The sequence below is a fragment of the Harpia harpyja genome, chromosome 5, assembly GCF_026419915.1.
Source record: "Harpia harpyja isolate bHarHar1 chromosome 5, bHarHar1 primary haplotype, whole genome shotgun sequence".
Taxonomy (NCBI): domain Eukaryota; kingdom Metazoa; phylum Chordata; class Aves; order Accipitriformes; family Accipitridae; genus Harpia; species Harpia harpyja.
In genome coordinates, this window is record NC_068944.1 from 75,003,935 (window position 1) to 75,016,225 (window position 12,291).

Sequence of the window (12,291 nt, forward strand, 5' to 3'; positions counted from 1 at the left end):
CTGCAGGTAGGGCAAGTGGCAGAAGAGCACTGTCAGGGCACACAAGGAGCATACAGAGCGTAAAAACATCTATCCTTACTGTTAAAAAGCCAGGTGGCTTAACCGATCCCTGTATTCAAAACTGTACAAAGTACTACTGAAATCCTTCTTAAGGGATGCAGAGAAATGCTTTTAATTACAAACTGCATGTTGAGTTAAGTCATGCAAATAGTGAGCCACATCCAAACAATGGAGGGGATGCTTACGGCTTACCCACAAGTCAGCAAGCCAGTTTGAAGTTAAATGTGAATTCAATCTACAAAATAACTCCATCTTTAGGCAAACCTCTACTCAATGAAGGGGGAAATGGAGAACATTCTTAGTGTTATTTAACACACTTGACCATAGTGATTCATTCACTTTTCCATACCTTAGAAAACGATGTTGAACTAATTCCCGATGCCTTTTCTAACAATTAGAAAAGAAGAATATAATAGTATTTTCTGCATTTGCAAAGAACAATGCCTCCATTCAATACAATCTCTGTTCTTTGCCACTCCAAAAGGCCTATGTAGTGAATATACTCACCTTCTAAGAGAAAAAAAACCACCCACTAGCACCTAGTCCTTCCTTCATGCTGCTTCTCCCCTACAGAAGGTAAGACCAGAAATTCTGTATTATAGTCATCCCGCATTACCCTTCCCTTTATCTCTTGTTTGCTGAAATGTTGCATTCAGGTTAGGAAAGAAACATGGCTCCCCCTCCCTCTGTATTAGTTGACACTTGGAACTGCATAGGTATGTAGGAAACAGCATAACCCACCCTCCACTGTCTTTACTTTTTAATCTTTTTTCTTTTTTTCCTTTTTTGTTTTTTTTTGTTTTGTTTTGTTTTTTTAAGTCACTACAAGACTAGTAAAGCATGACTTCTTTATACATTAGTACTGACTCTTCCAATAATATTTACTTCAATGCACAGACTGAAGTTTCCATCAAACTGCTTGGTATGAATATCAGACAAACAAGCACTTGCATTCAGTCCCGAGGAGAGCACACAGAGTCATTCCAGCTTGTGCCAGGTGCAGAACTGAGCTCAGCTAGGGGTAGTTAGCCCCAACCCCCCCGCATTAAATACTTCAACACCTTCTGCACACACAAACTGCCATCAAACAACACCATTAGTACTGTACACCTCACTACGACACTATTACTTCTATACCTCGAGATCTCAGTATTTCACAGATTTTTTTTTTCCCCCTTAGAAATAGTAAGAACTGGTCTCTCTATTATAGCTCACAAGCAGACACTGGATAGATTTAGTCACCTGAACCAGAGTCATAGTTCTCAGCTTAATGGTGCTCACCCAACCTTTCTACCAACACCTTTCCCTTCCCTTCCTCCTCCTTCCAGATCCCCTGCCATTACATCCCAAGCCTCTCCTCCGGCCTTCTATATTATTAGAGACATTAGTGCCCACATGCATTCAAGCTCCACTAAGCTTAACAACCTCTAATGGCTTGGGCTTTACTCTGTTGCCCCTGGCATGTCTTTCTAGTGTGCTGTGCCTCACCAGCTGGAAACTGGTGCCACAGAGGCCCCAAATCCACGTTCCCTGTGGTATTCACATTGTATACAATTTAATGTAACACAGAAATGATTTGTCCTCAGCTTATTAAAGAAATAAGCTAGGATGGCTGTATTTTGAGCTTTGCAAGCACATGCCCCCACAAACTTTGGCTAGCAATATTTTTGTGTAAAACCTAAAAATAAAAATTTTAAATTGTCTTCATGCTTAAGATATTTTTTAATTTACGAAACTCAACTGTTGAGCTATAACTCCGAAGCAGTCATTCTTTCCTCAAAAAAAGAAATCTTTCCCCATACCCACACTGGATTAATCTGCAAAAACATGAATGCTCTCATGGCTTAGTTTCAAAATAGAAAAATTCACAGTTAAGAGCTGAGGTTATGCTGTATTTTATCATTTTAGATAGTGAAAGCAGCTGTAGAAGCATCTTCAACATGCAAGAGATCCAATAATATCTAATGCGGTTTCAAGAGATAGGGCTGTGGTTTTCAGCACCGCTGAAAAGAGGGGTAAAATGCAGGTTCGTAATAATGGAATAACTGAGATATGACAAGAGTGTAGGCTTTCAGCAGAACTCCCCTATGAGAATTATTTTTTTTTCTTCCTATTACATCTCAGGTTTTTTTCCTCCGCCTGCTTCTTGTAAGCAACTTAAGTTCTCATATAAGTTGATACAAACCAAAACTCAGCTGTGGCACTGTGCCACGCCAGTCATGACAGGAACAACATGAGAGGAGACCACAAATAATGGCATTTTCTTATAGGGAGATCCAACTACCCACAGATTTTTTTCTCTGGAAATAATGAATTTAGTAGTGTTACTATCAAAACCTTACTCCATGTGGCACCTAGTCCTGTAAATTTCCATTTTTGGTCTGTGCATTATTTTAAGGATTCTGTGAAAGGTAAGTTTAAAAAACAGGCACATACAAGTTTCCTACAGAGAGGCCTATACCTCCACTGAAATTCTACATTAAAGGGGATTTGCAAGTCAGAAACAATTAGGGGAAAAAAAAAAAAAAAAAAAAGAGACCACTACTGTATTCTAATCACATAACAAGACCCAAACAATAAAGCTTCACTTCCTTGCCCTGGTGGGAAATTTCCTGTTTCTGAATGAAGCTCTCACTTTTTAAACAACGCACCCTTACACAAATATTCTGAATCCATACAAATTATTCCTAAGCATTCCTTCATTAAACACTGAGGCTCTTCCCAAAAAGAAACATACTGGTTCACCAATGCATTCGTTCTTCTGTATTGTCATTTCTACCTGAACTTGGGTTTCTTCTCTATTTTATTTTGTCTGTGGTTTGGAGGGTTAGTGGTTTTTTGGGTTTTCTTTTTAAACCTGTATCTCTCATTAGCCTTCTCACAGAAATACTCAAGTCAGAAGAGCTGAAGTTGACAAGTACTATTGTTTGAGAAACCTTACCTTTCACTAGTAGTTAAAAAAAAGACAAAAGCACAAACAAGAAAACCCTGCTCTCCCAAAGTCCTCAGACTTGTCCTCCACATGGGAGCAAGTGAAGATTTCAGAAACAATGGAGGAGTATGATGGGGCAAAAGCGCACAACCAACAGAGGGATTGATAAAAAAAAAACAGTAGAAAGGGAGCATTCACTGCAAACCACAAGCTGTATGAAAGGACAATGAAATAAGTTCATTATCAAAGGATAAGTGAAGCCAAGAACACAGCAACATTTAGATAGGAATTTACCCTTCATATGAATAGATGCCTGTCCTTTAATAGTAAACACTTGCTAAACAAGTTTCAGAAAGTATATAACGAGGCCCCAGTAATAATTATGTTTTAAAGCCTTATTCATCTACATGACAAGTTTAACTTCAAACAATTTTTAGATTGATCTAGCTAAGCCAGTGAAACCTCCCCTCTTGGGAATTCTTCTAAAATTGGCTTATTTAAAATAAATCTAAATTAGCACATCCACGTACACTTCCTACTACGAAATTAAAATTTAAATTTCATTATTTTCTCACATTAATAAGCTCTAACATAAATTTCATGACTGAACTAAGAACACAAAAAAACCACCACTAAGACAGAAAGTTCTAAAGCTCCAATCTGTGACATTAGCAGCTCGAACAGAGCCACCCACAGTATCTAATACTGCCTGCCAAGTCAGCTCCTTGTCTGGCCAGAAAAGAGTTACAATTTTTTTTTTCCTAGACTACATACAAAATCATCAACTTGATTCTCCATGAGCAAATCTGCACTGTAAAACTAACATAGTTTCAAAATATATTTTTAAAGCTCCCCAAGGAGACATGCTGAGATTAGTTTATTCCTCAAAAGACTGAAGAGTTAATTTTTGCTGCACAGCCCCCTTGTTTCACTCACACCCCAACACAGGTTGGAAGTAACATACCAAGACATAAAATTCAGATACTGTTAAAACACATGGTCTTCAGACTTATATATACTTTACGGAATTATATGTAATGTGATTGAATTTTTCACACAGGTGAAGAGTTAACATTAAGCATATTCTCCACATTCCAATTATAAAGCAACTTGTACAAGGGAATGCGATCAGGCTGTTGCCAGAAGAACTGTTAAGACAGACATGGGGTCCAGAACAGCGTGGATGTATGTAGTTATTCTGTTATCTCTGAAGAGTTAAATATTTTAACGCTTCTTTCAAAGATTGAGACTTTCACAACTGCAGAGCTATTGTGGCATATATTAGCGCTGGCACTCATGCCTTAACTTCACTTCAGGCCGTAATAAGCTCACATACAACCTAAACTGGTGTAAGACAGAACTAGCACTGGAAGAGAAGTCCTGCCTTCACACAGCTGTTCAGCCTGGCCTATGATCCCAAAACTTGTGTTATTGTGAGTGTTCCTGCAGAGAAGCAAAGCAGCTAAAACTAACTAGGAGGGGGCATGAAGACAAGGAATGAAATGGACTTGGTTTTAGTTGGGATTGCTCTGCCCAACAGTGCACAAGGCAGCCTCCCACAGTAATGCCTGCATGACCATTTCTTTCTGCAGCAGGGCTAGATTAGGCTAGTTTAAGATGAATGTAAAACCACAGGTTGACACATGGACAGCTTTTAAATCTACTTTCAGCAATGAAGAGGGTTTTTTTCAGTTGCCCATTTAATGAATGTTGAATGGAGACTAAAACCTGCAACAAAGACAAAACACAACTGAGCAGCACTGTCAAAAAATAGGACAAACAAATTACAACAGGAGAGAATGAACTACTCATGCCACATCTGTGTTTAAAAAAAAAAAAAACAGTTTCACAAACAAAATTTGGCAGCACTGTGGACAGCTCAATGAGAACTGAATTCAAAAGACAACATTGATGGGAGCAAGAGAGAAAAACATCAAAGCCAGCTTTGGACTGACTTGATTATGTCATTATCAACAGTACTTTCCCACCTAAATCAAGATGAAATAACACTCATACTAGATTTTATTTAAAAGCACCAAGTTTAGTCTGAAAAGGGAATAGTAAAAGCAAAACAAATTAAAATAGAGAAGTTAAAATGAATTGCACTAACCTATGGTGCTCACTAAACACACAAAGACACCACCTATTAAAACAGTCATCAGTGCACAAAAATAGGGGCATCACCTCAGTCTGAGCATTAAAAAACCCACTTCCTGGACAGTACTAAAAAGCCTCTTCAAAGCACCACTTCTTAGAAATGTCTACCAAAGATAACTGTGTACTAACAAATTACAACTCTGGTGTAAAACACGAGATACACTAAGCAAGTCCAGTCTAACTGGGGATGATGCTATTCAGGCCTGTCTTTTACTTTTCCCAATTTTGATAGCATAAAATGGATAAGGAAATGTTTAAGTTCAACCTTGGGCGTTACAATAAATGGGAAAAGAAAACAAAAAAACCCTTGCACTGAGTTGGAAAATGCTGCACTTCCCTAGTTGAGAGGATAAGAGATGTTTTACATTCTAGTGGGCTGCTTTGTGTGTACATCAGAAAGGATGCATGATACTAAAGCAAAATAATTGGACAATGCATGGAACAGATCCCTACCCACAGTCACTACGGTTAAACCTACGTAATATTTTCCACCAGCTATTTTTTTCTAGTTCATAACTTACCAAAAATAAGATACTGGAGGTTGACTTCTTAATTTTCAAATTTAGTAATATTTTCTGGTAGTCTGAGTATTAGAAACTCTGTCACTAAAAATATGACCCAGTATTCCCCTAAAACTTGAAATAAGGGAGGCAATACACAACAACATTTTGACAAGTCTTACAAGTTTTGTAGAGCTATTGCCAGCACATGCTTAGCCAACAGGAACTTTCATTAGGCACGTAAAGTTCCTAATCAGCGAGAACTGTGTATGTTAGCAAAGTCAATTTAGCAGTTAGAAGTTTACCACGTTCATCGGCTTGACCCCGCAATTTCTGGAAGGCCACAAGCATTTAGAAGGGCTGTTTTACAAAATGGAAAAATCTTTTCCTCCTATACTCTTCAAAGTGAGTAGAAGAATAGACCATCATATGACAGTCTAAGACCTATCTTCTCTTACAGAGTTAAAGCATTTAAATCCCTTTCCCGCCCTCCTGTGAAATAGAGGAAGACTGGAGACAGTATACAAATTGTGAAAGCGGGACTTTCCTGGAAGTCAGGAAGGTTTCGCTGCTCCTCTGTACTTTCTATATACATTACAACACACCACAAAGTATGCATGAGTACACGATTCTGCAAAAGTGAAAAATTTCAAGACAAAGGAAAAATAAGTGTACAAAATCCTACGTAACTGCAGAGTCAGTAGGAGAATCACTGCTGAAAAAAGTGTTTCACTTTTCATATAACAAATAGCATACTTCAGTTCACAGAGGAAAGGAGAAAGTTTGGTTCACATGTATGACAACATCAATCATCTTTTCATCAAATGACTACCTCCTTTTTAAGCCACCTTAAGACTACATAGCTAGCTGAAGCAACATAATAATATGCAATCTTTTTCTTCCTTAGGAAAATATACTGGCCATGACAACAATACGCTTGAAAAAGTTACGCTGCGTTTTGTAGGTTGTAACGTTGTCAAATGCAATTTAAATTTAAGGAAAAATTCTCATGCAAAAGGGGGGAGAGCTGAAGCCATACATTAAGTTCTCATTTCCTCTTGTATATATGGCAGCTTACAATGAATGTCAACATAATTTACTGTCTAAAATTAAGCCAAAGAAACTGGGCAACTGTGATACCAGCAGAGTTAGCACAGTAATAACAGGTCCAGATCCATCTCCAAAAGAATATAAAAAGCCCTTCTAAGAAGAGAAGGGCAGACCCTTGACAAGAGGTACACGGGAATTCTTTCTGCTACTGGGGCGCAAGCTAAGAGGATGCTGGTGGAGTTAAATTCCACGAGATGAAGATGTTGCCATTTCTACCACCCCAAGTAAGGCACAAGCACACCCTTCCCTGCACCCCATTTTAGCACTAAAGAGTCCTAAAGAGAATCAACATCCAACCGCTGTATATCTTCAAAAAAATATATGGGAGTTAAAAACAAGTACCCACACTGAAAACCAAGAAAGACTTAGAACTTTCAAGAGTCTGTTAACAATTTTAAAGAGGTAACTTACAACTAAACAAAAAGTAAGAAAATAACCTCAGTTTCACTAGTTTGACAGAGGGCTCAAAGTTGTTTCTTGTGCTAGGAAAAAAAAAGGTTATATTTTACATGCAAAGCCATATCCCCCTTCACAAAGACACTCTTTTTCAGACAACTGCTGCTTCAACAATGAATTAAGACCTTGAGTAGCAGGCAAAAACCAAATATCCTTTCAAAGAATAAGAAGAAATCTATAGCATGCAAAGTTTAGAATTTATAAATATATGAATACCAAGCAGAGTAAGTTACAGAAGTTTATGCAACTTTTAATCAATTCTTTAAACTGAACAACAGTATTTTTATTATGCCACTTTGACATTTCTCTGTCCTTCTAGAAAAAGACATAGCAAAATGTAGCAGTATTAAACTTCTTTTTCTTAAAAAAAAACAAAACAAAACAAAAAAACCCTCTCATATTTTCAGATTTTTTACTTTTCGGATTCTTGAAGGCAAAGAAAGCGTATGGGTGCAATGTTTCAGCAAATTCGACACCAAGTCAAGAACTCAAACACTATTTGGGAAAAAGGAACAGGGATCATAGGTTTCCTAACCATGAAAACAGTGATTTCATGACATTCCCCTCTTGTATTAAAAAAAAAAAAAAATCTTACCCCTGATGCAACAGCATGTTTGAACAAAGTTTCCACGTTCAGCAGCAATTTTTTGAAATTAGTCAGATACGGCCTCCTAACTTGCTTTATACTGTTTCCAGAAAAAGAATTAAGATTAAAATAGCAAACCCTGTGGCAAATTGAGCGATTACATTGGCAGGAGGCCAGCACCACAGGCACCCTCAGAACGGGGTTGGCTGTGGCGTCCAGTCTGGCGATGGGAGCTGTAAGAGCAAAGTAGGTTGTATGCATCCGCAACGTTCAGAGAAGCAAACGGCGGCAAGATCTAAGTTACAGGAGATATGAATGGAGCATTTAAGCGGTGTCAAGGATGTGCTGACAGACATGTAGAGGCTGGAGCTCTTGTGCATTCACGGCAGCTGCAGCTTGGTGAATGGCTGTAAACCACACTTCTTGCTCACTCCTCTGAACAGGATTTCAGCGTACATTCATTTTATAGGTATCAGACTGATGTATGTAAGGGGACTTTCACTGGCAGCTCGCAGGCTACACATACCCTCACACAAGACAACTAAGGATCCTGCTGACAGTCCCTGTTTCCAGACTGGTTCACAGTACAGTCCCACTCTCTTGAAAAAAAACTCTACTCAAATGCCCTGCCTTATGATTAGGTGTGGAGCAGGAAGCTGTTTGGACTGCTAGAAGCCACTGTGCTGCTAAGGCTCTCTGAGGATGATTTCACAGGAAGGAAACAGAGAGCCTCACGATGTGGAGAACAACTTGCAGCTCACTGTCGTGGTTTAACCCCAGCTGGCAACTAAGCACCATGCAACTGTTTGCTTACTCCCCCCCACTCAGTGGGATGGGGGAGAGAATCAAAAAGTAAAACTTGTGGGTTGAGATAAAGACAGTTTAATAGGACAGAAAGGAAGAAAGTAATAATGATAATAATATGACAGTAATAATTATAAATGAGTTGGAATATACAAAACAAGTGATGCACAATGTAATTGCTCACCACTCGCCAACCGATGCCCAGTTAGCTCCTGAGCAGTGATCCACCACCCACAGCCAACTCCCCATGATTTTATATAGCGGCCATGATGTCATATAGTATGGAATATTCCTTTGGCCAGTTTGGGTCAGCTGTCCCGGCTGTGTCCCCTCCCAACTTCTTGTGCCCCTCCAGCCTTCTTGCTGACTGGGCATGAGAAGCTGAAAAATCCTTGACTTAATCTAAGCTCTACTTAGCAACAACTGAAAACATCAGTGTGTTATCAACATTATTCTGGTACTAAATCCAAAACATAACACTGCACCAGCTACTAGAAAGGAAATTAACTCTATCCCAGCCAAACGAGGACATTTGTACCTCAGAACAGACACCGTCACTCCCCAGCTCTGCGCAGGGGGGAAAGGGCTGAGCCACAGAGATAAACTAGGAAGTAAACAAGACAGAAGATGAACTTGGCTGGAGGGAGCAGAATATCAGGAGCCTGAGACACACACCAGTAACATGTAGCAACCTAGGACTCAGTAAAAGTATGGTGTTTGTTCTATCAAGAGCCTAAGGTGAAGAGAGGGCTGTTCTGGTAAGGGGAAAAAACCCTTAAACACTGAACATGGGTCCCTGAGGGTAAACAGCAGCCACCAATGCCAGTGCCGTGGAAGTAATATAATTTTGAGTGAAAGGGAGAGCAGCAGGATCAGACAGAGAGCAAATAAAGGAAGATAAAGAGACTCCCACAGGTAAAACTACTCTCAGCATATACCCTGGCAATATTCTCAATGATTTAGCTCCTTATATATAGCTTCAAAAAAGATGTGTCAATAGGAGGTGAACGTAACAGCCTTAGATACAACAGCACAATCTGAGCACCATGATTACCTGTAAACTGAAAGTATACCTGTACCTGAGCAAAAGAACCTGACACTAGAAGCTACCAAATGATTACATCAATAGTTATACGGAGTTATTGGTACTGAAATGTGCAAATGGTGTTACACATGAAAGCAAAATCTTGAACATCAGTCTGGATACACACAGCTGCAGAGACCTATCTTCCTGGTGCGTCTAGTAAAAGCCTTTGTGCACTGCAGAAAGAAAAGCAAGAAAGTAAAAACAGAGGAGCTGTACTCTAAGAGGAAAACAATCATCCTGATTGTCTTTCTTGATTCTTGTCCCTTCAAGAGAACCAAATCAGAGAAAAAAAAGAAGCCAGCACCTAACAGTGGATCCTAAGATATGAATGCTCTTACAGTAGAAGCATTTGTAAGAGAAGCAGTAAAAGACATCTCAGCTACGGGTCCCGTATTTTACTACAGTATTCTTTGCCAGATTACCCCTCTATGGGAAAAGAATTTATGCAAAACTGTTGAGAACAGTAATATAAAATAAAGTTCCACTTATTTGGAAACTTTTCCAGAAGAAAACTAGGTACCAGTCACCCAAATATCATAGTTTGCGCATAAGAATTCTCACCACAGAAACAGCCTGACACTAAAAAGAAAAAACACTGTCCCATATTAACTGCACAAACTCCCAAAGTATTAACCTATCTTTCCCCTGAATAATATTAAATGACCCTGAGCGAATCGGTAACTTTTTTCCACGTTCATCTTTCCTTTGCTCCCAGATTTCATTACACGACAAAGCCTGAAGACATCTACTGAAGCCGATAACCTCTTCCAGCCCCTACCCGACATCTGGATACGGTTTACCTACATCTAAACAACACACGCTAGCGAAGCGCAGTCGTTGACAAACACGCTGTTAGCAAAACACGGCCACAAGCGGCCTGAACTTCTGCGCACGGCGAGACGGGTATCCCAGGCTAGCCCAGGAGGATGCAGCCTCTAACGAGGATCTGGGAGGGAAGGAAATGGAGACCCCAGTCCATACCGCACTGCCAGCAGGAGGCTGAGTTGGCAGGAACAGCCAAGCGCTGGCCTGGGGAAGGCAGCACGTAGCGCACAGCCCGAGGGGACACCCCGGGGACTGGCCGGCGGCGAGGAGGGGGCGGAGGGGGGGAAGATCTCTGTCGTCTCCCACCGCCCCAGCAGCCACCGTAGCGGCTACCAGAGCCCCCGAGAGAGGACCTCTCGCCCGTGAGAGGGGAGCAGCCTCCTCGCCTCGCCCTCCCCTCCTTCCCCGCCGCCTCGGGGTTCGCCTCCCCCCCCGCCCCCCTCCCCAGGTCGGGGCCAGCCTCCCGCCGCAGCAGAGGGAGGGGAGAGGAGGACAGGGGAAGGCGACCCTCCCCTAAAAGGGGCCTCCGGACACGCAGGCTCGCTCGCCGCCCTCCCCGAGGTGGCGGCAGCGGCCTGACCCCTCCTTCCCACGCGAGCGCGGCCGGCCGCGGCCTCAGCCAGGCCCGAGTCGGGGCGGCGGGGGGGGGGGGGGGGCGCGCGCTCGCGCAGGGTTCCCCCCCGCCCCCCCCCCCACCCCGCCGGCCGTTGGCGCCTCGCGCCCCGCGGAGGGAAGGGGAAGGGGAAGGGGAAGGGGAAAGGGGGGGGGGGGGGGGGCTCGTGCCGCCTCCCGCGCTGACAGACCGCCTCGTGCGCCAACGGTCACCCCCCCTCACACACACACGCACCCCTCACACACGCACGGCCGCCGAGCTCAAACCCCGCCGCCCCGAGAGAGAAAGAGAAAGTCGTTCTGGCGGCTCGGGGGAGGCCCGGAGGAGGGGAAACAAAACCGGCCGAAGCCTCACCGGGTCCGGCGGAGGTGGCTCCCGGGTACATGTCTCCGTGTGCGGCGGCGGAGGCGGCGCCTCTCTCCAGGTCCCTACCGCGGCGGCAGCTCGAGGGGAGGGAAAGTGGGGGGGGGGGGGGGAAGGGAGCGAGCCCGAGCCCCGGCTACGCTGTCGGGGAAAGGGGGAGGAGGAGGAAGGGGAGGGGAGGGGGGAGGAAAAGAAAAGGGGAAAGAAAAAAAAAAAAAAAAGAAAAGAGGGAGGAGGGCCGGGCCGACGCCGGGAAACGAGGTTACTCGGCGGCACTGAGGAGCGGGGAGGTGGGTGGGGAGAAGGGAGGAGCCGCGGGGTCACGGGGAAGGGGCGCTCCGCCCCGCTGCCGGCTCCTCCGCCCTCCTGCCCGCCGCCCCCGCGGCGGGCGGGAAGCGGGGCGGCCGGCCGGCCCGCCTGAGGGGCCCCGCTCCCCGCAGCCCCGCCGCGCGGTGGGCCCGGGCCGAGCCGCGCGCCCACCGCCTCCGGTCCGCCAATTGGAGCTGAGCGCCTTTCTGCCGCCTCCCTCTCCACCCCCGCACGAATTTCATCAACTGGATGAAACAGCTCTTCCCCAGCCCTGCCGTCAGTACCCACGCACGTTGTGCTTTGCTCTTCTCAGAGCCTACCGATGTGGCTAACCAGACACGAACCATTTGTAGCAGGAGCCTTTCTAGGCCCTGGAGTCACCCACCGGTATGAACCATGGCTCCTCTTTACCAAGGGTTTGCCGTAGGCAGGTGCAACATCCACAGTCAAACAAAGTGTATGCTGCAGCCAGGGCTGGTGGAGATGACT

At 43.6% G+C, this 12,291-nt stretch overlaps 1 protein-coding gene across 1 annotated transcript in view; it reads right to left on the bottom strand.

Moving 5' to 3' along the window:
* The window catches only part of AGO2 (argonaute RISC catalytic component 2), a 68,793-nt gene extending 57,201 nt beyond the window's left edge, over positions 1–11,592 (bottom strand). The window contains exon 1 of the mRNA XM_052787697.1: positions 11,485–11,592. Within this exon, the coding sequence (XP_052643657.1) occupies positions 11,485–11,515 (31 nt within the window). The 5' untranslated portion in view covers positions 11,516–11,592. The remainder of the gene's footprint in view (positions 1–11,484) is intronic.
* Between the last annotated feature and the right edge of the window lie 699 nt (positions 11,593–12,291).